Source organism: Sciurus vulgaris (genome assembly GCF_902686455.1).
Source record: "Sciurus vulgaris genome assembly, chromosome: 9".
Taxonomy (NCBI): domain Eukaryota; kingdom Metazoa; phylum Chordata; class Mammalia; order Rodentia; family Sciuridae; genus Sciurus; species Sciurus vulgaris.
This window is the reverse complement of record NC_136469.1, coordinates 144025851-144049113: the sequence shown is the minus strand read 5'-3', so window position 1 is coordinate 144049113 and position 23263 is coordinate 144025851. Positions and strand designations below refer to the sequence as shown.

At 58.3% G+C, this 23263-nt stretch overlaps 2 protein-coding genes across 6 annotated transcripts in view; both read left to right on the top strand.

The window, feature by feature from the left end:
- HTT (huntingtin) overlaps positions 1–3795 on the top strand; it is a 140250-nt gene extending 136455 nt beyond the window's left edge. For all 3 annotated transcript variants that reach the window (XM_079154365.1, XM_079154367.1, XM_079154366.1), the window contains one exon: positions 630–3795. In XM_079154365.1, the coding sequence (XP_079010491.1) occupies positions 630–843 (214 nt within the window). In that variant the 3' untranslated portion in view covers positions 844–3795. The remainder of the gene's footprint in view (positions 1–629) is intronic.
- Positions 3796–3808: 13 nt separating this feature from the next.
- MSANTD1 (Myb/SANT DNA binding domain containing 1) lies at positions 3809–16093 on the top strand. Of its 3 annotated transcripts, XM_079154489.1 has the most exons (5): positions 3809–4864; positions 6491–6576; positions 8124–9447; positions 13063–13338; positions 15072–16093. In XM_079154489.1, the coding sequence occupies exons 3-5, from the start codon at positions 9128–9130 to the stop codon at positions 15310–15312; spliced, it is 837 nt and encodes a 278-aa protein (XP_079010615.1). In that variant the 5' UTR covers positions 3809–4864; positions 6491–6576; positions 8124–9127; the 3' UTR covers positions 15313–16093. The 3 variants fall into 3 exon arrangements, with proteins under 3 accessions (XP_079010615.1, XP_079010616.1, XP_079010617.1); XM_079154490.1 differs by lacking the exon at positions 3809–4864 and having other exon boundaries at positions 5708–6576; positions 8311–9447; XM_079154491.1 differs by lacking the exons at positions 3809–4864; positions 6491–6576 and having other exon boundaries at positions 8004–8263; positions 9183–9447.
- Positions 16094–23263: the final 7170 nt, after the last annotated feature.

Below are 23263 nucleotides of genomic sequence, written 5' to 3'. Positions count from 1 at the left end.
TGGTGTGTGGCAGAAGTGTTGTGGCCAGCGGAGGGAAAAGGAGGGGAGGGAGGGCAGCTTGGGGCGTGCTGGGCTTTTCCTGTGCTGCTTCTCATTAGCTCTCCTCATTGTGCTGACGGCCTCCCGGGGAGAGGCATAAGTAAAGATCCAGCCCCCATCCCCAGACCCATCTTTCAGTGCTGGTGGCCAGGAGCTGCTCCTTAGGCAGCCCTCCCCCAGACAGACCACAGGAGCCTCTGACCAGCACAGCCTCACCCGGCGCGCCTGGGAGGACCAGCCAGGCACAGACCCTCCCCACCCCAAGCAGGGTAGACGGGAGCACCAGCCACCAGCCAGCGCTGCCAGGCGACCCGGCCAGGTAAGTGCTGCAGCACAGAGGGCCAGGAGTGAGCACCCGCCTGCAGGGCTCCCACCTCCTGGGCCAGCTCTGCCCACGCCCCTGCCCTGCAGGGAGAAGGTTATAGGATCTGCTGCTGCTGACGCCGCAGTCCAGGCTGCCCCTCAACTACTCTGGTCGCTCTCAATTCTCCCTGGGCCTCCTGGAGGCCCGGTCAGGAAAGAATCTCCCCAGGAGGACAGGGAGGCCGTCTCCCCACCTTTGTCAGAGTTCTCCCTTGACTCCTCACCAGCCTTCCACACGTCGTCAGCAGGATGGGCAAGCTGGAGCAGGTGGACGTGAACCTTTTCTGCCTGGTTGCTACAGACTTCTACAGGCATCAGATAGAGGAGGAGCTTGACCGGAGGGCCTTCCAGTCTGTGTTTGAGGTGGTCGCGGCACCAGGGAGCCCGTACCACCGCCTGCTGACTTGCTTGCGAAATGTCCACAAGGTCACCACCTGCTGAGAGCCTGTGGAGGCAGAGGCCAAGAGGAGGCAGCCACTGGGGCCAGGACCTCTGGGAGCCTGCACTGAGCGCCTGCCTCTCGGGGCTGCCTTGTGCACTGTGGCTCTGACTTTCGTCTTGCAGGCAGCCAACAGTGTGTGTGTGTCTTTGCCCAGTGGCAGAAGCTCTTGGCGGTATGGGTCCTGGACAGGGAATGTGCAGTGTAGTGGGGTTGAGCCTGAGTCCTGTGTCGCTGTCCTCATGGCAGCTGGTGGCAGTGCCTGTCGACCAGGTGTTTGTCTTTCTCCTAGCTTTCAGCTGTCACCAAGTCGCAGCTGCCCTTGCGTCCAGGATATAAGTCCTTGCCCTTGCAGGTTGTCCCTGAGCTGCCCTGTCCCACAAGTAGACGTGGCCAGCAGCCTGGAGAGCATCCCTCATCCCTGCCCAGCGGGGTGCCCGCTACTGGAGTCTAGCTGCACAGGCGCTGTGTTGTGTGGCAGGTGGGAGTTGCGGGTGCCAGACACCCAGCGCCCTTCTCCCTTTCTCTGTTTTCTTCTCAGGACTTAAAATTTAATTATATCAGTAAAGAGATTAATTTTAATGTAACTCTTCCTATGCCCGTGTAAAGCGTGTGACTTGCGAGGCCTGTGCTGCATGTAACAGCGCCTGTGGAGTGGCGTCCTCTGGCCCGTGCCCTCCTTGCGCCTGACGGCACTTGGTTGCTCGTGTCCCCTTTTCACACATTCGCAGATGGTTGGAATGATGGAGGTGCTGGTGTCCAGGTGTCCGCAGCAGGAGTCCTCCCTGGGGCTGACTCTGAGCCCTGAGGAGAGCTCTCCACCTACCCGTAGGGACGTGGCCTCCCTGTCACCTGCCTGGTTGTGAGCGGCCTCTGTTGCATCCAGAAATGCTGGCTCCAACAATTGCAGCCCAGTCCCGAGCTGGCCCCGGGCTGTGGCCTACTGGTGCTGGATGTGCCGTCCTCTTGCTGCTTCTGCATAGTGGGACCCAGACAGGAGCCTGGCCTGGCAGCCTAATGGGTGTCCCTGAATTGTACTTCATCTGGGTCCCTCTTGGTCAAGAGCAAAACTCAGTGTCTTGGCAACTGCAAGGAGCGGACCCTAGTACCTCTTCTCCTTTCTCGCATCATGCATGAGGCCCTTTTAGCAGGAATGGGGTTCAATCTCAGGCAGGGTGAGATAGTACAGAGGGAAGGGTCAGTGACAGGTCAGTGACTGGTCAGCTCCACATCCCCATCAGCCACCACTTCTGTTGCAGGCCTTGGGTCCCTGACCAGCTTCCTGTTTCCAGGCCAAAGTAGCCAAACTGTTGAAACAAAAACCCTGACTGCTCTTGGCTCACGGGCGTGCTCTGGGTACTCCACTTGCTGCCTGGCCATGCCCAGGCAGGTACTTTGCCTCCCAGCCCCCAGGAGCAGGCCTGGCTAGTCTGCTGTCAGCTGTTCTGGTGGGTTTCTCTTGATGGTTGGTGTTTGAGGTGTTTGCTGTGGTAAGTGGGGATTGTTCTGAAATGTTCTCCAGTCTGCAGAGGAAGAGAGACCTTTCCATCTGTGCAGTTAGTTCACTGCACATCAGTCTGTGGGGTTACATGACATACTGTGCACCAGAGAAGTCCATAGGAACCACTGGGCAGCCTCAGCCTCCATGAGGCCTCCCCACACTGGGATCGGCCCATCCTGGTGTCAGGGCAGCAGAAAGGGTAGAAATGAATCTGGCTTTGGAGAAGGACCTTAAGGGAAGATACAGAATCTTCCTGAGAAGTAGGAAGTCTCCAGTTCTAGTGACACGGGCCTCCCCTTTCTCATCCCAGCTCCCCCCAGAATGCCTTCTAGGGTTGTGAACTGTGGGAAAGCTCTGCCTGCCCCCAGGCCGTTCAGCAGCTGTCCCACACACATTGGGGGACTCTGCTCCTGGCTAGATGTTTACATTTGTAAGAAGTAGCACTGTGAATGTGACGTTTGGGGCCACCCCCTTGGGATTCTGACCCCTGGATTCTAAAGGTTTAATTGGTCACCTCCACATTTACCCTGTGATCTGAAACCCAGCTCTGGTGACAGATGCAAGCCAAAGGCCTTCCTGTGAGTGCAGGGATGCAGTTTGCCAGTGAAGCTGCCGCACGTACAGAGGTACGCGTGTGCAGATGCGCGTTTCACTTACACACAGGCCTCAAACAAATATGCAAGACCTCCAAGAATGCCATGTCCACTCTGCCTGGAGCTGGACCTTTCTTAGACCTGCCCAGGAGTTGGCGGCATAGCTCCAGCCCCTCACAGAGTGGGACTCGGTGAAAGTCCCGCTGTAGAAAGCCGTCCACCCTATCAGCTCTGCAGAAGGCTTGCACTTCATCAAGTTCCTCCTGATCTGCGGCTTTCCAAATGTTGTTGAAGATGTCATTTTGATTGTCAAGGTTTTTTGGGGGGAGGGGGAGGGCGGGGTTTATATTTTCCTGCTGGTACTATCAGGAAAGATTTTAATGAAACCAGGGTAGAATTATTTGGCAATGCACTTAAGCATGTTTCTTCTCCAAAAATGTGCCTCCCTTCCGCTGGTGGCCCCATACGGAGGTGACTTTCCAACTGCCAAGGGCCCTTTATTGTTCTCTTTTTGGCCTGCACATGAACCCTTCAGGAGGAAAGACTGGGGTGGAAACACCTCCAGACACCCAGAATGTAGCATCAGAGAAGGCTCCATCCCCTAAAGGGCCCCTTCGCTGACAGGGAGCTCTTCCAGTGGGGCTGGAACAGCCCTGCCCTTGAGCTTGGCTGGTGGGTCTCACAGCAATAAGTTAGCTCACGCCACCCCGGGTCTGGAGTGAGTTTGGCTCTGTATGTTTGTGGGGTGGAATGCATTCCCTCTTGCTACCTGTGGGCATCCTTCCTAGCAGACGGCATCCGCACTTGGGCTCTTTCCCTTCCTCCCTCTGTGCTGGATGCCCAGGACCAGAGCCACCAGCCTGGAGAACTCAGAGCTGCTGAGGCTGGGGGGACAGTGTGGGCTGCACAGGTGAGAAGAGGACTGTCCCACACTGGGCCTGGAGCTGCCAGGAAGGAAGGACATGTTCTGAGAGCCATGTGACAACTGGAAGCGATCCGGAAGGTTCAGGGCCATCTTCCCCTTGTGCCTGTCATGCTTTAATGCCGTCCAGGGAGTCCCATCCCTGTGCCCCAGGCTGGATGGAGGGACCAGCCTGCAGTGGTTTGTCTCCCATCTAGGGCCTCCCATCAGGCCTGCTGTTTATGCTGTGGGCGCCCCTGGGCCAGCAGGGCAGTGATGGACCAGTCCCGGAGCCCAGCCCAGACCTGACTGTGCACTGCCAAGAGGAAGGACTGATGTGAGATGTATATTCAAATTTTTTAAACTGCTGCAAAAATTGTACATCCAAATTAAAGGAACAATGAAACCATTCACAGTCGTTGTTCGAGGCCTACTTTGCTCACTGAGAACCTGCTTTCCTGGGTTGAGGACATGTCCCTCTCCTCTCCAGTGGCCAGGTGCTGACGGCCTCCCAGCAGTCATCGGGCACTGTGGGCCAGGCCTACATGTGGCGGGTGCCTCCTGCGGGGTGTTCACAAGCTGTGGTGTGGGCGGTCTCCCTGCCTGGCAGGCATGGACTCCAGAAGCTCTGGCAGTTGGTAGCATTGTAAACTTGTGCAAGGGCCTCAGATGCGTCCCTGTTTCTGCTTCCACATTTGGCTTCTGTGCACTAAAGGAGTGGTAAGAGCTGTGTCCTCAGACGACCTTCCTTTCGTGTCCCCTGGTGACCCCACTGATCGTTTTGCCTGCTTGGTCACTGATGGCCTGTTTTCCTGTCCCAGCTGGACCCTGCTGCCCGCCAATACAGCTGTTCTCCCCACACCTGGACTGGCCTGGCTTGGCCACCATGTCTGTAGTGCCCATTCCAATCTTTTTAGCTTGTAGGTCCTTCCCATTTGAAATACCACCACCCCCAGGGAGTCTTCACTAAGCTCGACAGGGACGCTTTCCTTCTTGGCTGGGTCTGAGCCTCCTCTGGAGCCTTGGTGGTCAGTGTTGTGGTGATCTTGGGTTGTGGGTTGCTCTGGGCAAGGTGTGTAGTTCATTTTCATCAAAGGCCCGTTCCGGTTCTGGTTGACCATCTGCAGTCGTCCACCTGCTCCTCAGCGAGTAGGCCCTGCGGGTGGTGCCAGGAGAGGCCGCAGGACCATTCTGCTCAGGACCGGGCTGCACCTGCTTACTCGGGAGGCATACCCTTGCTCAGCTCAGAGACCTGGTGGATGGCCCCACCATGTTTGCTTCTCTCCTCTTGCACTAAGCGTTGGAGTCGCTTCATCTCCTTGAATCCCAGTGACAACTCCTGGGCCCCCGATGGCCTTGCCCTTTGGAGCTACCAAGTTGGTCCCTTTTCCTCACTGAGCCACCATGGTTTAGGTGCGAACAGTAAGATCCTCGGCATACCTGGCATGACTGGTGTTGACAGGAAGAAGCAGGGTCCAGACCAACAGGAGCAGGGAGCCCTCTGTGTGCACTGCCTGAGCAGAGAAGGAACCCTCCTCTTCCTCACCAGAGCGTGCCCGCCCATCTGCCTGTGAGAGCCCTGGGGGGCTTGGAAGTGCAGGACCTCTCCCTCCTGCCCTTTGCTGGGGATTGCCCTCTCTGCCTCCAGTGGCACCCATTTCCAAAAAGCACTCTGAAGTAGCTTCCCAAAAGAAACTTTCTAACGAATGGTTGAGCCAAGTGCCAGGGCAAGGTGAGTACGGGTGTCACGGTCCCGCTCCAGGTTTCTTCAGCATGAAGCGACACTGCAAACCGGGGCAGGAAACCCTGCTTGGGCAGCACAGTAAGGAGGCCTGAGTCTGGTCTGCAAGTCCTTCCTGGAAACCACACTCTCCTGTTCTCACAGCCTCTCAGCCCCACAGCCTGCTCTTCCCTCCCCATCACAGTCTAGCAGGGACAGGGCTTTGTCTCACATGGGAGACGGGCATTTGGCCACTGGGTACCCAGTGGTGCTGTTGGTTCAGGGCAGGGGCCTGTCCACTGAGGAAGAGGCCTGAAAGTTAGGTGTCTGGGTTCTTCACTGGCATGGGGAAAAGATGGTAATGCCCAGCACATGAGCCGGACCCACAGGCTGTGTGCCCGGCACCCTGGGGTAGGCAGCCAGGCCCCAGGAGCTGCCAGGACAGACCAAACCCGAGATGGATCTGACCCTTCTCATCACTACTGCTGGTTTTCCTCTTCCCTTCTTGGAGTAGTCCATGCTTCTCGACCGCTCATGGCTCCCTGGCCTGGGCCCTTCAGTCGCGCCCCCCAGGGACCACATTCACATACCACACCCACACGCTCCAAGTGCTTCCTGGCCTTTGCCAAGTCCTGAGTCCTTCAACCTCCCAACTCTCCCCATCAGCTTGCAGGTAGCTGCTCCTGGCAGGAGCCTGGCCTCGGGGGGCCACACTTCCTGCTCTGGGCTTCATGTGGGCCAAGCCCCGCCACTCCTCTGCTCCGGTCTGGCTTCCTGCAGCCTGCCAAGCTCGGTGGAGCCAGTACCCTCGATGCTGAGTGAAATGTGAGTGTGGGCTTTGCCTCGGCACAGTAGGGCCAGTGTGGACCTGTGCCCTGTGCCTGGGCCCCCCAGGATGCTCCAGCTGAGGCTGACCTGCACCTTCTCCCTGCAGGTGCTGCTGGGTGCCCAGCTCTAGGCCCTCTGCCTCCTGATCCCACAGTGACTGAGGGTCCCAGCAGGCCATGCAACTCTGCCAAGGTATGGAGCCCCTCCCCTTGGGGGAAAGATGGGGCACCTTAGCAGCGATAGCTGGGGGCTTGGCACACCTACCTTGACCAGCCCAGTTCATTCTTGCCCTTGGGGCAAGGATGCTGCTTCAGGAAGTGACCCCAGAGAACACCCTGTCCAGGGCTTCCAAGGCACCCTAGGTCTGCGAAGAGAAGGTGAAGCCCACCCTCACCACCTGAAAGTGCCACCGGGAGGGTGGTGCAGCTGTGGGGTAGCTCCTGCCAGGCTGGCTCTGCCCTCCTGTGCCCACTGGGACTCCAGCAAGCAGAGGATGTAGATGCCTCTCTGGAGCTGTCTAGCTCCAGGGCCTGGAGCTCCAGCAGTGACACCTGTTGGCCAGCAGCTGTCCCTCAGCCAGGACAGCATCCCGGGCTCTCCTCCTCAGAAGCTCTGAGATTGACGGAAGAGCTGGAGGTGGCAGAAGGGCCCCTTGTCCTCAGGACCTTGGAGGGGCTGTGCCAAAGCCTGGCTGGGTGACTTGTAGCCATCCCACCAGGTCCTGTCCTTCCCACTTGAGAGGAGGAAACGGGGTGAGGGATGGTGGTGAGGAGGGTCTCATATGAGCCAGTGGAACGGACTCAAAATCTGGCCGCCTGGACCACAGTCCCTGCCAGCCCATTTCTCCCTGTGTGCTGAGGTGCTGAGAGTCAGCCCCACCTCTGCCCTTGGAGAAAGGCTGGGAAAGGCAGTGGGTGGTCCCCAGCCTCCCTTGGAAGGCCATACCCTGAGCCTGCAGGAGCAGCTTCCTGGAAGAGTGGGCCTCCTGGGCCTTCTTCAGATGCTCCTGAGAGCCCTGGGAGCTAGACACGAGGGGGCAGCAGTGAGCCATTAAGCTGGTCGTATGGCTCAACTGGGCAGTGAGTGGGAATAGGGTCCCTCCTGGGTACCCCAACTGGACGCCCCTACTGGACAGGTGCAGCAACTGTGAGTCTCACTGGGGAGCACTGCACAGCCAGATGTAGGTACAGCATCCCTCGGTCTCTGGATGACACCCAGGGCCCAGAGAGGAAGGAGATCAACTGGGCCCCAGAGATGACGTCAAGGCCAGGGGTAGCCTGGATCTGTGAAGGGGATACGAAAGCTCTTGGGGCTTCCCATTCTGACTGCACCCTGTACTGGCTCCCCTGCTGGGCAGTGCCTGGGCTCAGGCACCTCCGCTGCCCTCCTGGGGTCACCTGTGTGCAGATGCTGCCTCCTCCGGGCACATCTCCCGTCCCCCTGTCAACATTTCCCTGCTGTTTCACCCTGGGTGCTGGGGCCGGACAGGACAGCAATGTGCATTGGGCCAGTGGACATCAAATCCAGCTGGATACCACGTCCACCATGGGCTGTCCAGCAGAGGGACCTTGAGCTCCATGGAGTCTCATTTGGTTTTTACTTCTAAATGTCAGCCACCAGCACCCTGAGGGGACACATTCCTTCTGCAGACCCCCTCGCTCAGCCACTCCTGCCTCTTGGCTCCTGAGGCTGAGGTCCCTGCCCACCCCTCCTGGCATTTCAGTCCCTCTGTTCCACAGAGACAGAAACCCACTCCCCGGGCTGGCCCTGCCCCACCTTTCCACACTGCACTGCCTGGCCACTGCTGTGTCTCCCTGCCTGTTGACACGCTCCAGGCCGGACCCTGCCCTGCTGCCCTTGCCCCACCCAGGTCTTTCTGGTGAGTGTACTCTGTACGTTCTCAGCTTTCCTCATCTCTCAGCACAGGACTTGCCTTCATTGTCCAGTGCTGCCCCAACCCCAGCCTGTTCTGAAGGTCAGCGTCCATGTGCCCCTGACCTGCACCGCTAGGCAGGGCTGGGCTCTGACCAGCTTGGGTTCCCAGTGCCCACGTGACCTGAGACTCAGGGTGTGGGTGGAGCAAGAGAAGCAAAGAGCAAATGACGGGAGAGGCAGGGTTTCTTGAGACCCCTGGTCCTGTGCTGTCCAAGTGCTGGTCCACAAGACCAGGGACCCTCCTGACAGGACCCTCCTGAGGGAGGGTGAGGCTCCCTGGGCCAAGGAACCCACAGCACCAGCGGCTGTTTGGTCAGGTCAGCACAGGAGCCCCGTCTCCCTATCTGCCTGTCTTTCCTCGCTCTTTCCCCACCCTGCCTCTCTTTGACCATCTCATTACTCATCCCAGGCTTCCCTGGACCCCGGGCCTGTGGCCAGGTGGGGCTTAAGTGGGGCTGCTGCCTGGACCCTACCCTTCAGGAGCCTGGCTAGCATGGCTCGAACACCTCTCTGCAAGGCCCGAGGGCTGGGCAAGAGGCAGGCAGGACTGGCTGCCAGGCTGCTGAGTTTGGGCCCAGCCACTGGCTCGCTGCAATATTGATGGCCCGTCTGCACGGCCCTGATTCCTGCGCTTTCAGTTAAAAGGTTTCTGTTGTTGTAGCTTATGCAGTTGCTCTGTTGCTATGGAAACGTGACATCAAAATGACGTTTCCCGTTTAAAAGCTTTTAACTAAATTCCTGCCTGTCAGATGTAGGCCCCATTTTGAGCGCGGAGCTGCCTCGAGCGAGCGCGCGGTGCCTCCCGCCCATGGTGCACGGGACGGGCCTGGGGCCCCGCCTGAGCGCCGTCCTTCACCCCGCAGGTGCCTCCAGCATGGCAGCAGCCGAAGTGCCCGGCTACCTTGTGTCTCCTCAGACGGAGAAGCACCGGCGGGCCCGCAACTGGACGGACGCTGAGATGCGCGGCCTCATGCTGGTCTGGGAGGAGTTCTTCGAGGAGCTGAAGCAGACCAAGCGCAACGCCAAGGTGTACGAGAAGATGGCCAGCAAGCTGTTCGAGATGACGGGCGAGCGCAGGCTGGGCGAGGAGATCAAGATCAAGATCACCAACATGACCTTCCAGTACAGGTGGGCGCCTCGGATGGAGGGCGTGCGGCCGGCCAGGGGGCCCGCCTGGCATTAGGCCCCTGGGGAGAGCGGCCTTCGGAAGCCACCTGTGCAGCCTCCCTTTGGGAAATGGGGAAACTGAGGCCCAGCAAGGGCGAGAAGCTGGTCAGAAAATCTCAGGGCGGCCATGCTGGGAGTGTTGTCAACTTCCCAGGTCTGGGCTTGGTGTGGGGCCACAGCTCCAGGGACACACATTGGACCGTTCGCTGCCCACCATGCCTCACGGGTGGACACCTCATGCAGGCATCACCCACCTGACCACTCCCTCTCATCCTGGCCAGGGTTGACAAGCTGTCAGCCAGGCTTGGTTCTGACCATCCCTCCACAGCCCCCAAGCACTGCAGGGTGCTGGGGTCCCCTGTACAGTAGGGACACTGAGGCCAGAGTGAGGAGGCTCAGCTCCTGGCCTATCCCATCCTGACGCTCAGGAACTTTGAGCATCAATGGAGCCTCTGTCATGTGTCCAGCTCAGAGCTGGCCTTGTGGGAAGAAGGGTGACTAGAACTGATGGTGAAGACCCCAGAGTACCCAGACAGTGCCCAGTTTGTGGACAGGGGCTTACTCGTGGGTGGGAAAAGTAGAACCCAGCCTTGGTCTATGGACTCCCTGACTGGGAGTCGCCAGGCCTGGACCCCCATCTTTGCCACCATCACATCCCAGGCTGACTGTCCCTAGCCTGTAACTGGAGCGGAACCTGGAGGGAACTGCAGGTAGGGGCCAAAGACAGCTCCTAGGCTGGCCCCATGCCAAGGACCTCCCAGTGCTCGGGGCCTGGCCACCCAGAGGCTCGCGGTGAGCACGGGAGGGTCTTGTGTGGGGTGAAAGTCATGGCATGGGGTGAAGGTCAGCTTGAGGAGGGTCTTGTGAGGGCCCAGGTTACAACAGGAGCTGAGGACTGTGGACCAAGAGCAGCAACGAGCACCAGCCCCGCGGGCGCTCTATGCAGACTGGGCCTGGGGCTGCCAAGAGCCCGCTGTGTCCCAGGGTGGGAGGCGCTGTCTGGTGGTTGCTCACGGAGCTTCCGCTGGCCGGGGTGCGGGGGACAGAGGGCACGCTGCAGGTGTGCCTGTGAGCACCTGAGCCACACTCCATGTGAGGAGGAGCCCCACCTCACCCTTACAGGTGGGGAGATGCTCCCACCAAGGCCAGAGGAGAGCCCAGCCCTGTCCCATGGCCCCTGGCTGCCCTGGGAGCTGTGACCAAAGGCCATGAAGCAGTTAGCAGTTGTGCCTTCACGGCCCTAGGAGGAGCTTGTCGGGAGCCTGTCCCTGTCCCAGGCCTATTTCTGACCCTCAGCACTGGCCCCCGCCAGGCCTGGGAGCCGAAACCGCAACCCTGCCGCTGCTTGGGGTCTTTGGCACCGGATCACCTTGCTCCACTTGAGCCTCCTGACGCAGGTGTGGTGACAACACCTCGTGGCCAGCCCGCCTGGCCTTCCGGGTCCCCACAGCTCCCATTCACATGCCTGCGGAGGCAGGGGCTCCGAGGGCGGGGGAGGCCTGCCGCTGCCCCCCCCAGGCTCTCTCTGACTCAGTGCTTCAGGAGCAACTGCCCTGGCCCGCTCTGGCGTCTGGCTGGGTTCTTCATTATTTATCCTGAAAGCCTCCCTCAGAGTCCCCGGGGAGGGAGTGTCTCCATTCCTGGAGGCAGTGTGAGCCAAGGAGGCCCAGGAGGCCAGGGCACAGCAGAGGGGTCCTGCCAGCCCCTGCAGTCTGGGGGCACAAGGGCACCTCATAGGCTATGAAACCCATGCACACGTCTCCCCATAGATGCTCCTGCAAAACCAAGGCCCACAGCAAGGAGGCCTTGACACATGGTCCTTAATTGGCCAAAGCTTTAGCTGGGTGACTAGATCTCATCTACCCACCCCCAGCTTCCCACTGCAGAGACCTTTTTTTAACGTGTTTTTTAGTTGTAAGTGGTCATGATACCTTTATTTTCTTTTTATGTGGTGCTGAGGACCCAGCTCAGGGCCTCCCGCATTCTATGTGAGTGCTCTACAACCGAGCCACAACCCCAGCCTCAAGACTTTTTTTTTTTTTTTTAACAAGAGCTCTTTTACATATTAAGGTTGTCAGGCTAAGGAAGTCAGAGAAAGTGGCTGAGTTCTGTGGAGCATGATATGTTGGAATACCATTTGGGGCCTCCCATGCTGCGGGCAGGCTTTGCCCTGTTTCTGGGGGAGTGGGGTAGCTTGAATGGGTCTCTGGAGGAGTCTGGGCAGAGGCCTGTGTGGGCACCAGATGTAAACCTTGCCTTTCCTGTGCCCCCAGGGTGGCTTGATGGTACTCCCACTGCCAGGAATGCAGCCTGTGTGCTTCCTGTGAGCTGCCCCTGACTTTCCACAGAGGCTATTGCACTTGGTGGAGAGAGCCTGGGCCTTGGGGAGCCTCCTGCTGCTGCTGGCCGGTGCCCACACCCCTATCAGCAGCCCCTCCTCTGTGCCTGTTTACTGGGCGTGACTCATTCAGCCAGTTCATCCTCTCCAGTGCCCAGTGTGACCAGAGGCCACACCCTGGCAGAGAACCCCATGTGGGAAACAGAGGCATGCCACTTTGCAGGTGTGGGCCAGGCTCAGAGGGGCCTTGGCAGCACATGGGGAACCTGGGCCTCAGGAGATGCTGGGTCTGGCAGAGCAGCCCCCACTGCACCCTGTGGCATCTTCCTTGGCCTGCCCAGAGCTGCCCAGCTGGCCTGAGGCGCCGTCTCCCAGCCCTCACCTAGAGGATGGCCAAACTCCAGGGGCTTACTGGACCTCTCAGCTGGCAGGGCCACACTGTGTAGACCCTCAGCCCAGGGACCCTGCCCCACTGCTTATTGTTAGGTTGCAGGCTCTAGAGCTATACAGGCAGCAGCATCAGCTTAGGGCCCAGCATGACCTCCTGTTAGGTTTACTGAGAGTGATATTAGAGTCTGGCCTCCTGTATGCCAGGCACCAGGCATGGTTTTATTAAATCTCCTTGCAGCCTTGAGGGGCTTACTCCTTCATCCCCATTTTACTGATGCAAAACTGGAGGCTCAGAGAGGTTAATGAACCTGTCCAAGTTCACACAGCAGTGGTGGAGACAGGATATAGACTCAAGCTGTGGATGCTGCAGCCTGTGCTCTTTCAGTCCTTTCTCCCTGAGGTGTCCACTCTAGAAAACTGTGACTGTCACGTTATAAACTTTATTACTATATTTGTACTACAACTTATTATGATATTTTATAATTGCTGAATAAAGTATGTAAAAAGCAATATGTGTTCATTGCTGTTAGAAACTACAGAAAGCTAAAGAGAAAACAGGAACTCGCCCCAAGTTCCCAGCATCCGTGGACACCCTTGCTCATGTAAGGGTGTGTGCTTCCCTTTTAAAACAGGTCCCAAAGCTTCGCTTCTTCCTAAGTCCAGTGTACCTGCACCCTGAGGCCTGGCTGATTTTGCTGGGGAGGACCGTGCTGGCCAAGAGTGGCTCCTGCCTGATCCAGCATGGCTGTCCCTGGGGTCCGGGAGCCCCTGTGCCCCTCTGCCAGGGGCCGGGTGGGCTGGCTGGGACCAGCTGCTTCTCACCTTGGCTCTTGTGTCTCTCGTTTCAGGAAATTAAAATGCATGACAGATAGCGAGTCCGTCCCGCCGGACTGGCCCTATTACCTAGCCATTGATAGGATTCTGGCCAAAGTCCCCGAGTCCTGTGAGGGCAAACTACCAGACGGCCAGCAGCCGGGGCCCTCCACATCCCAGACCGAGGCGTCTCTGTCGCCGTCCGCTAAGTCCACCCCTCTGTACTTACCGTATACCCAGTGCTCCTACGAAGGCCGCTTCGAGGACGATCGCTCCGACAGCTCCTCCAGCTTACTGTCCCTTAAGTTCAGGTAGTGTGTGTTCACTCTTCCTTCTCCTGACCAGGTGCCTTGGCCGCCCCACTCTGCCCACCCCTGAGCAGCAACAGGAGTCCAGCCGGGCAGAGCCAGGGGCCACGCATGGCGAGGGTGCCGGCTCTCTGGGCATGGAGCCTCTGGCGAAGGTGGCGGTGTGTGTCTGCCCCCAGGGCCAGGCCAGCCTCGACCAGCAGGGCTGTAGTGTCAGCAAGCAGGCGGGCTCCTCACCTGCCCCGTCCCTCGAACTGCGTGGAAACTTCCTTGACCTCTCTGGCCTCAGCCTCCCTCCTGTGAAATGGGGATAAGTCAGTGTTTTCCTCAGGGGGCTGCCTGGAGCGTCGGGAGGAGACAGGCCTGGCCCCAGCACGCTTTCCCTGCCCGCCCTGGAGTCCCCACCTCCTGCCCCTGCAGGACCAGCAGGTGCCCTCGCACTGTGAAGGCGCCGAGCTAAGCCTCCAGAGCGGGGGCAGGCCCTGTCCCCTCCGCCATCAGGACGGTGTGGGCCACGTGACCATGCCTGCCGCATGCTCCCGGCCTGTGTCCAGGAGAGGCGCCCTGTGGTGGAGGAGCCCAGAGCAGCCACCATGGGAAGGGGACATTTGGGTGGGCTTTGACGGTGTGATGCAAATTGATCAGTTGACGAGGGTAGGAAGGATGTGGCCTTGCGTCACTGTCTCCCCATCCCGGTCTTCAGGTCTGGCTGTGGAAGGTGGAGTGGGAAGCCGTCTCCGAGGAGGGTCCCTTCAGCCAGCATCCCCACACTGGGAGCTGCTGCTGGTTCACCCAGTGCCTCCCTGGAGGGAACTTCTCATTGAAGATCCCAGACAAAAAGGCCGTTCTGCAGCCAGACCCAATTAGCACGAGGCCTGAGATTTACAGCCAATTGTTTCTGTGGATATTGAGCCCAGTTCCCACACTCGGCTGCCCCGGGCGTCACGCAGGGTGGATGGGCCCCACTCTCCCACCCCCAAAGCTGGCTGGTCACCCACGCTGCTCACAGCCTGGGGACAGGCAGGCACCAGGGCAGGACCTTGGGGTGTGGTGGGCCTTGGCAGCCCCTTGCTCTCCAGTGAGTCTGTCAGCCAGCAATGCCTGCCACCCCAACAGCAGAGCCCTGGTGGGACAGCCACAGGCCTGGACCACCTCTGTCAGGGACTCGAGGTCCTGGGAGGAAGCCTGTGCTCACTCTAGCTCTCAGTCCTCCTGTCTCCCTCCTCAGGCATGCCGGTCCCCTCTCCATGCTGCCGGGAGTGGGAGGGGTCTTAAGCCTCAGGGCCTTCCTTCTGGGACCTGTTTCCCACCCGTGCGTGGCCAGCAGGGATGGGCAGTTTCCCTGTAGGAGTGCAGAGGGCACACCGCCCAGCACCCCCCACCCAGCCTCCATCCCTCCCTGGGACTGGGCCTCCCTCCTTTCCAGCCCGGGGGGCTTGGCGCTTTCATGGCCGCGTGCCCCTTGCGGCCCAGAGCGCCACACCTCCCCAACTGTGGGGGTGAGGACCGTCACGGGGGTTGCCTGCTGGTTCCCAAGGCCAGGTGCCTCTGGCCCCATTGCCTGCCCATTGCCTGGGTGGGCTGCAGTCCTTCTTCACAGGCATGGAATTGGGAGACCTGAGCCAGGGGCTTCACTCCCTAGGGCCTAGAGAGCCCATTCGCCCTGCAGGGTGGCGGGGGTTCCATGGGCACTGCCATAGGCTCTGGCCAGCATCTACAGCTGCACTGCCTTGCAGGTCAGAGGAGCGGCCCACGAAGAAGCGCAAGGTACAGAGCTGCCACTTGCAGAAGAAGAAGCTGAGGCTGCTGGAGGCCATGCTGGAAGAGCAGCGCAGGCTGAGCCGGGCCATGGAGGAGACCTGCCGTGAGGTGCGCCGTGTGCTGGACCAGCAGAACATCCTGCAGGTGCAGAGCCTGCAGCTGCAGGAGCGCATGATGAGCCTGCTAGAGAAGATCATCGCCAAGTCCAATGTCTAGGCCAGCGTGCAGACGGCCGGGTGGCAGCTGGGGGCCACAGCTCAGGCCCACCCCAGCAGGGTCCCGCGGAGGGAGCAGGCTTCCGCCTGGCCTCTGTGGGCTGCCCCTGGGAGTGAGGTCCCTGATGAGGACCCCACAGGCCCTGGCGACCACGAGAACCCTGTCTCCAGCATTGGTGTCCTTCCTTGGACACAGGCCAGGGACTCAGGGCTAGTCACTCCTAGTAAGAGTGTCCCAGAACCCACCCTCCAGGGTAGTCCTATCGGTGACACCTGGAGGCGCGTCGGATATTAAATGTGTGCTTTTCACTCCTGCCTGGAAGCAGGACTCACTTTCTCTGGCTTGGAAGGGCCACACCGGGCCGATCTGTCCTGCAAAGGAAGCAAATGGAGATAGGTCAGGGTGGGCTGGTGCCCAGTGGGAGCTCTCCTGAAGGGGAGGGAAGGCGTCCTCCGTCCCCATGTCCGCTGCATCCACTCTGAGGCACCTCTGACCCGAAGGCAAACGCACAGGGCTGCGCTGCCTTTGGTGGCCTTTTATTCATCTGTTGGGAGCGCCAGATGTCGTCACTGCCTCTGAGTAACACCACCGACACAACAGGCCGGCTCCCATGTGCCGCCCTGCTGATGCCCCAGGGCCCTGGAAGGCGCCTGACAGAGAAGCAGCAGCAGACCGCGGCAAGGATGAGGAGCCAGAACCTGGCAGTCCCCGCAGCGAAGAGCCAGGCAAACCCAGGTGGGAAGTGGCCCGAGCAAGCCTGGAGCAGCCCGGGGGCAGGTCACGGTGCGCGTTGCGGGCTGTGGTCCACAGGGAGGACCACTGGTGTTCTCCAAGTTCATTTTGGGTTTTCAGCTGGTGCCGCTCAGGAGCTGACATTTGCGGTGGGGGAGAGCTTGGGGTCCGAGGCAGCCACAGGGGCCGGCTCGCTGCACTGCCTTTCACTGGTTGGGAAGTTCTTCCTAGAAGCCCTTGACTGAATTATCCTGTCATTTGCTGTGACTTGGCTTTGGTCATCATAGCTGCACAGGAGTATAGGACAAAGCCTATTTGATTCATGCCCTGGAACTAGACAGATTGCTTCCCTGTCCTCAGACAGGACAAGGTTCTGTGGTGGTGGGTCAGCAGGCAAGTGACGGGATTTGCCTTGTAGTTTAGAAAAGGGTTCCTTGGCTAGGTGCAGTGGCGCATGCCAGTGATCCCAGCAACTTGGGAGTCTGAGGCAGGAGTATCACAAATTTGAGGACAGGCTCAGCAATTTGGTGAGGCCCTTTCTCAAAATAAAGAGTTGGAGCTTAGCTCAGTGGTGGAGTGTCCCTGGGTCCAATTTCTAGTACTCAAACAAACAAACAAACAAAAAGTCTCTCTGGCTTCTGGTGAGCAGACTGGTAGAGACAGGAGTGGAGGCAGGCTCTGCCAGGTGGCTGCCACTGTCCTCTCGGTGTGACACCACCCGCTTTCCTGACCCTCCCATGGACCTGGAGGTTGTGCAGGCAAGGGAGTGGTGGCGGGGTGTCCGGCAGGTTTGGTACCAGCCAATAGTCAGGTGGTACAGAGGCCAGCTCAGGCTGACTAGGGAGCTGGCCCGGGTGTTCTGTGCAGAGTGGATGAGCAGTTTCCTGGGCCCGTCTGCTGTGGGCTTGCCGCTGTACTTCGGGAGTCTGGCTCTGCTCCAGAGGCAGTACAGCACTTGCTATCATTGCAGTGTGAATATTCCCACCTGAGCTATCTACCAGCTGCAAATGGGATGTTGCTGCTCCGCAGCCATGGAGAGATGCTTGTAGTTGGCTCTTGTGGGCCAGCACAGCAGCTCTTTCCTGGAGAAGAGTGGTGACCCTCGAAGATGGAGAACTCAGATGTCTAGTTGGAGACCTGGATTTGGGAGCCTGCCCTGGCTCACTTGTAGCTCAGGTACCAGTCTGTAAGACACAACTCCAAGAATTCATGAAATAAACATTCTGGGTTCCTGCTAGGTGCTTATGTAGCCCTTGGTGCTGGGGATCTACCTGTGGACACCAGTGACCTGCCCATGTGCACCTGCCTGCCCTCCAGCTGCTGACCACTGAGGCTGACCTGCAGCTCCCACGACTGGCCACGGTTCCTGAGCCTCACTACAATAGGAGCAGCTCCGAGCCTTCAGGAGGAGACAGTGCCAACGAGGTACTGAGACCAAGCCCTGCCCTGCTGTGGTTGCAGAGTGGCTAAGCCCAGAAACTCCTGGAGGAGGTGACAGTTAACCTTCTCTGTTAGAGTCAGGAGTGGAGGCAGCCTCTGCCAGGCGGCTGCCACTGTCATCAGACCCCTCTGCATGTCTCGAACCCTGGGCCCTGTACCTAGTTGTTTCAGTCCCCGCCGGCTTGGTTCCAGGACTATATCAACATCCTTGGGCTGATGTTCAGAAGGAGTCTCCGCATCCTTCTTCCTGCTATCTGAGCAGAGTCTGAGGCTCCTACTCAGTTGCACCAAGTGCTGCCCCCTTCCCGTAGCTGGAGCAGAGTCCCTCAAGGTATGCAGGACTTAAATGTCCAGTACCCAGGGCTGTACTGTCCACAGCATGCCCATGACATGTCAGTCTTCTTTAGTTGTTGGTCCACTAAGAAGACGTCTGTCAGTGAATGCTACAGTGTTCAGTAAGGTTCAGCAACACTGCAGGGCAACACCGCATGATCAGGAACCAGGCAGAAGTCCTCACTCCCACCTTTGCTATTGAATGTTGCCGTGACATTTACACCAAACGAAGGAAGATGAGTAAACAGAATAAGCAGGAGGAGAGATGGACTGAAGTGAAAATCACCTTTATTTTCATATAATATTTTTGTAGACCCAGGAAACTAAAAGTACAAAAAGATCAAGAGCCCTTAGACCAGCTCAAACCTATTAATGAGAAGAACGTTGCATTCGGAGGCCCTCAAAGCGGTGGCAGCCTGAAGCGGGTCTAAGCGGCAGTGCGGAGGCCCCGTGTGGTTGCTCGGGCCCAGCTCTGCACACGGGTCACCTCACTGATGCGATTCCAGCTGCATATGCACAGCCACACTGCTGTTTTGAAATGTTTAAATTCATATGAGAAAAGAGGGGGCCCTAGGTAGAGGATGAGCTGTATGTGAGGCCTGCTCAGCCGCCTGAGGACTGCAGACCTGCTGACCGAGGCCTGGGAGCATTGCCACATGCTCAGGGCGTGACCAGAGCCTGACGAGGGGACCGGAGGGACGTCAGTAAGGGGAGCCCTTGGCAGCATCCTGAGCTGAAGACCTTACCTCGGCCCAGCAGCTCCCTCCTGACCAGGCTGCCCAGCGTGGACCCCTTGCAACTTGAAAAAGGATCAGAGACTCCAGAGGACTTTGCCTGCGGGTTCCAACTACCAAAGCCGATGCCTGTCAGGGGACCTTATTAGAGGTTAAACTAGGCATTTGAAAAACACTTCAAGATAACAATAAACCCCGACATGTTAACATTGGTAACAATTCTGTAAAAATATTTCTGCAAACAAAAAGGTTTTGGTGAGAAGAGAAGAGTGGCACTGTTCAAGGAAGCAGCTGGACCCCTGTGGCGCCTGCGCCACCTGCGCCACCTGCTGTGGGCACTGTTAGGCTGTGAGTCCGGGAGTGACTCAAACCCAGCCCCAGGCGGGCGCGCGCTGGAGAAGACAGGACTGCTCTAATAACCTTTGCAAATAGCGAGGATGCACAGAGGCAGAGACTCGAGGAGCATGGCCGCTTCTCGTCCTGGGTGAGGCGTCCGCCACCACCGCAACCTGCCTTCTGTCTCCTTAGGCTCTGCATTCATCCCACTGCGGTGAGGCCACTGTCCACTGTGGCTGTGTCACTCACTGTGATGGGCATATTCCTCATGCCAACGCAGTTCATCAGTCAGCGTCAATAGCGCGTGCAATGTCACCAGGGTTCCGGCAGAGGAGCCTGGGGTGGGGACGTTCCGAGCTCCTGGTGGGGCAGGTTTTTCAGAATTCTGATTGTCGCATGGAAGTTTGGATTTCATCACTGGTAAATGCCGCCAGTTTCCCTTGGGGGACGGATCCGTTTTCAAGAAGGCGTCTGTGGGATGCCCACGACAGAGCAGCCAGCGCCTGCCACTTCCGCCTGTGGACCTGCTCCCAGCAGCCACACTGCAGCAGGCACGCTCCCCTCCTCCAGTGCTCAGGGACCCACGCACTTTCTGCTTGGTCCCAAGGAACCTCAAGGCACGTCACCTTAAGGGGTCACTGCTGCCTCCTCCACGGCGTCCTTAAGGGAAAAGGCATGTGCGCGCAGGGCTGGGGGACCACGACACCCCGAGGCAAGGTCTGCAAGGCTCCCAGGCTTTGGGCCTTCAGGAGCCACACAGGGAAGATCAGGAGGGGGCAGTTCAGATTTTTACCAAGACAGCTGTGGATTTGGTGACCCCCTGGGGTCCCTGGGCCAAGACTAGAGAAACCTACATGTGCACAGGTCAGTCTGGGCAGGAGTCCCTGTCGCAGCCTTGATCGAGCCAGATGCCGCGCTGCCTCCTTGGCAGGGGCCCGCAAGGACCCCTACACAGTGTGGGACGTGTTTTCCTCATGAGGGCGCTGGAGGCACCCAGATGGTTCCTCCTCCACCCCACACCGTTCCGATGGCTGTCCTGCCATGTCCTAGGCACTGGGGACATGGTCAGGTGCAGAGCACATCAAATCCTCTCCTTGGAGTTCCGAGTCGGTGTGGGCTCCACTGGCAGTGACCGTGAGTAACCCGTTTAGCACTTTAGCAGGTCAGAGCCCTAGAGCCCCAGGAAGTGGCTGGGGGAGCCCTTTGTGTTCTGGAGCACAGTGGGAGGCGGCCACCCTCACGTGGCTGCTGAGCAGATTGGGGGTGGGGAGGGCCGCCTGACCTCAGCCGCGGAAGCGGGGGGCTGAGCCTTGAATGGGACCCGGGTCTCCTCCAGGGTGATGGAGCTACAGGGTCCACAGCCAGATGACAGCTGAAGCCCCGGCTGGCGAGGCTTCTGTGGGAGGCACTGTGCGTGAGAAGGGTGGTCCTGGCACAGCCAGGGATGGAGGAGCACCCCCCACACGGGTGCTGGCTCTGCTAGCCTAAGGGGCTGGACTCAGAGTGCAGCAGTGCCACGCCTGGGCCTGGGGCCGTGGGTGCCTTGGGCACTGCGGGGCCCATCAGCTCAGGGAGGCCGGCTTGGCACCGGGCTGCCCGTGCCCTGCCTGTGCCCTGCCTGTGCCCACTCTGCCCTCGGGTTGTCTTCCCAGGCGCTCACTCGGCTTCGTTCTCTGTGGACAGCCTTGGGGAGCCCCAACTCAGCTCCCACCCGAACTGTGTGTTTCCCCAGCAGGTCAGACTTGGGGGATGGGGAGCAGCTCCCTGGGTAGTGAGGCAGGACTTCCACACATGAGGCGAGAGAAAGCTGCAAAAAGGTGGAGCCAGTGACCTGGGGCGTTAGAAGGGCAGTGCTTGTGGCCTAGGTCACCTTAGGATTTGCCCTCTGCACTCGAGAAAAGGGCTGGCAATATTTGGGCGGCCCAGAGACCTTGTTCAGACGGCTCCTCTGACCCTTTCTCCATGTGGCCATCAGGCCTCTGCTGAGGAACCCAAGGCAAAAGCAGACCACAGCGGCTCTGGGCTGCTCTTGGCCTGGGGAGCTGGGCACTCACAATGCTGGCCAGAGGGGTGACTCCTGGCGTCCCCGACGGCCCTCACCAGGGGACCACAGAGAAACCTATGGCTGTGAACTAAGCTGCATCCTCTTTGGCAAGCCCATTCTCTGCAAGACGGAGTTTGGCCAGTGTACGTCTGAGCCTGGGCTTCGGTCCCCTGATGGTGGTGCTCCTGCCTGCCTGGCGCCCTTCCTCTGGAGCCCAGCATGGCGCAGCACCCAGCCTCACAGGGCTGGGCTTGCCGCTCCACCTCCTCCTCCTCCTCTGCTGGGAAGCCCGTTTCACAGCCCGTGGAGAGGCCTTCGCTTTCTGTGCAACAGAACGGTGCAGGGGTGTCGCAGGGGCCTTGCGTGCAATGGTGAGGGCCTTTCAGAACCGCGTAGCAGATAACTGGCAGGAAACACGAAGCGCAGGAAAGGGAAGGTCCATCTGGACGGCGGCTCCTGGCCCTGCACTGGGGTGGACTTCTCACCCATCCAGCCCAGGGCTGTTGTAGACACGGTTCTCCCTTCACTGTCGGATGGTCTTGGACTCTTTCTAGAAGATGGTTTGCCTGTCAGCATGGAAGCCTGCGCCCAGTCTGTGCCCGTGGGTGAAGTCTGTCTGCGCTGTGCCAGCACCCACCCGTCTACATGACCAAACCTTGAGGTCAGGCATGATTGATCTTTCAGTGGTGTTTTTCTTTTTAAGAATTGTTTTGGTGTCCTAAGACCTAAGCATTTTCACGTTTTTTTACTTTGATAAAACACATACAATAAAAACTGACTGTGAAACCACTAAGTGTGCCCACTGTTCACAGCCCTGAGCACAGCCCCTCACGCCGCCGCCCCCTGCCCTCCTCCGGCCTCACTGGCTGCCTCCCTCTGTTCCCAGCGCTGCTGCCCACCAGTCTGCCTTCGGTCTCCAGACATGGCTGCCCTGGGAGTTCGTGAGTGGGGGGTGAGGGGTTCACAGTAGGGCTCCCTCAGGTTCGTCCAGGCTGGTGCCTCCTGGGCCCTTTGGAGGCCGGACACCACTCCACCACGTGGTTAGGCCAGCCTTGCTCATCCATCCCTGCACGTGGCATGGCTGCTTCCAGCTCCAGCTCTGGTTAATTAACCACACTGCCATGAACGTGGTGTGCAAATATCTTTTGGGTCCCTGCTTTCAGTATTTTGGGTACATCCACAGTTGTTAGATCATATGGTAATTCTAGGTTTGATTTTTTTGAGGAATCTATTGCAAATGTTTTTATGCCTTGAATTCAGCATAGAGAATTGCTATATGGAAAAGAAGATGCAGGGGCGGGTCAGTGGTAGAGCCCTTGCCTCGTGTGAGATACTGGGTTGGACCTCAGCACTACATAAAAAAAATAAAATAAAGGTATTGTTCCATCTTTAACTAAAAATATTATAGAAAAAAAGAAGATGCATTCAGATTTTAATGGATGTTGTCAAAATGCCTTCCTGAGGTACTCTTTATTTGTTCATTTTTTTCAAGATATTCTTTTTTTTTTTTTGCGGTGCTGGGGATTGAACCCAGGGCCTTATGCATGCAAGGCAGGCACTCTACCAACTGAGCCATATCCCCGGCCCTCAAGATATTCTTTAAAAAAAAAAAAAAAGTTTTTATAGTTGTAGGTGGGCAGCTTACCTTTATTTATTTTTATGTGGTGCTAAGGATCGAACCCAGGGCCTCACACATGATAGGCAAGTGCTCTGCCACTGAGCCCCAGCCCCAGCCCAATATATTCTTTAAATTACCTTGGAACCTAAGGCCAGGAGCAGTGGTCACACCTGTAATCCCAGCAACTTGGGAGGCAGAGGCAGAAGGGTTGCAAGTTCCAGGCCAGCCTCAGCAACTTAGTGAGACTCTCAAAATAAAAGAGATGGGGGGGCGGTTATAGCTGGGTGGTATAACTCCCCTGGGTTCAACCCTCGTTACTGAAAATAGCAAGTTAAAATAACAAACTATCTCACATCTTTAAAAAGATAAAAGTGCCCCCATTCACATTATGAGCCAATCCAAGCCTTAGTACCATGTCTGATTTTTAAAAAGTACAGAACAGAAGAATAAATGTGAAGATTCTAAGTGAGCAACTAGCAGAGTCCAACACTATGACCCAGCGGGGAGTCTTCAGGCAAGCTGGGCCCATAGAGGGCACTCCCTCCTGCGCAGATCAGTGGGCAAACGTGAGCCCAGGGGACTGAGTGTCAGAAAGGTGGGATGAAATGAGTGCGCACTGTGCAGAGGAAAGTGGGGGAGGAGCAGCAGCTGTGGCACACCTGCCATGGGGAGACTCCCCAGTACCCCGCCCAGCTGGGTCCGGGCACCGCTGAG

Excerpts from the sequence above, each read along its gene's own strand:
- MSANTD1 (XM_079154489.1), top strand. The coding sequence starts at position 9,128 with ATGGTGCACGGGACGGGCCTGGGGCCCCGCCTGAGCGCCGTCCTTCAC. Across the intron at positions 9,448-13,062 it reads AACATGACCTTCCAGTACAG|GAAATTAAAATGCATGACAG; the intron begins GTGGGCGCCTCG and ends CTCTCGTTTCAG. Across the intron at positions 13,339-15,071 it reads TTACTGTCCCTTAAGTTCAG|GTCAGAGGAGCGGCCCACGA; the intron begins GTAGTGTGTGTT and ends ACTGCCTTGCAG.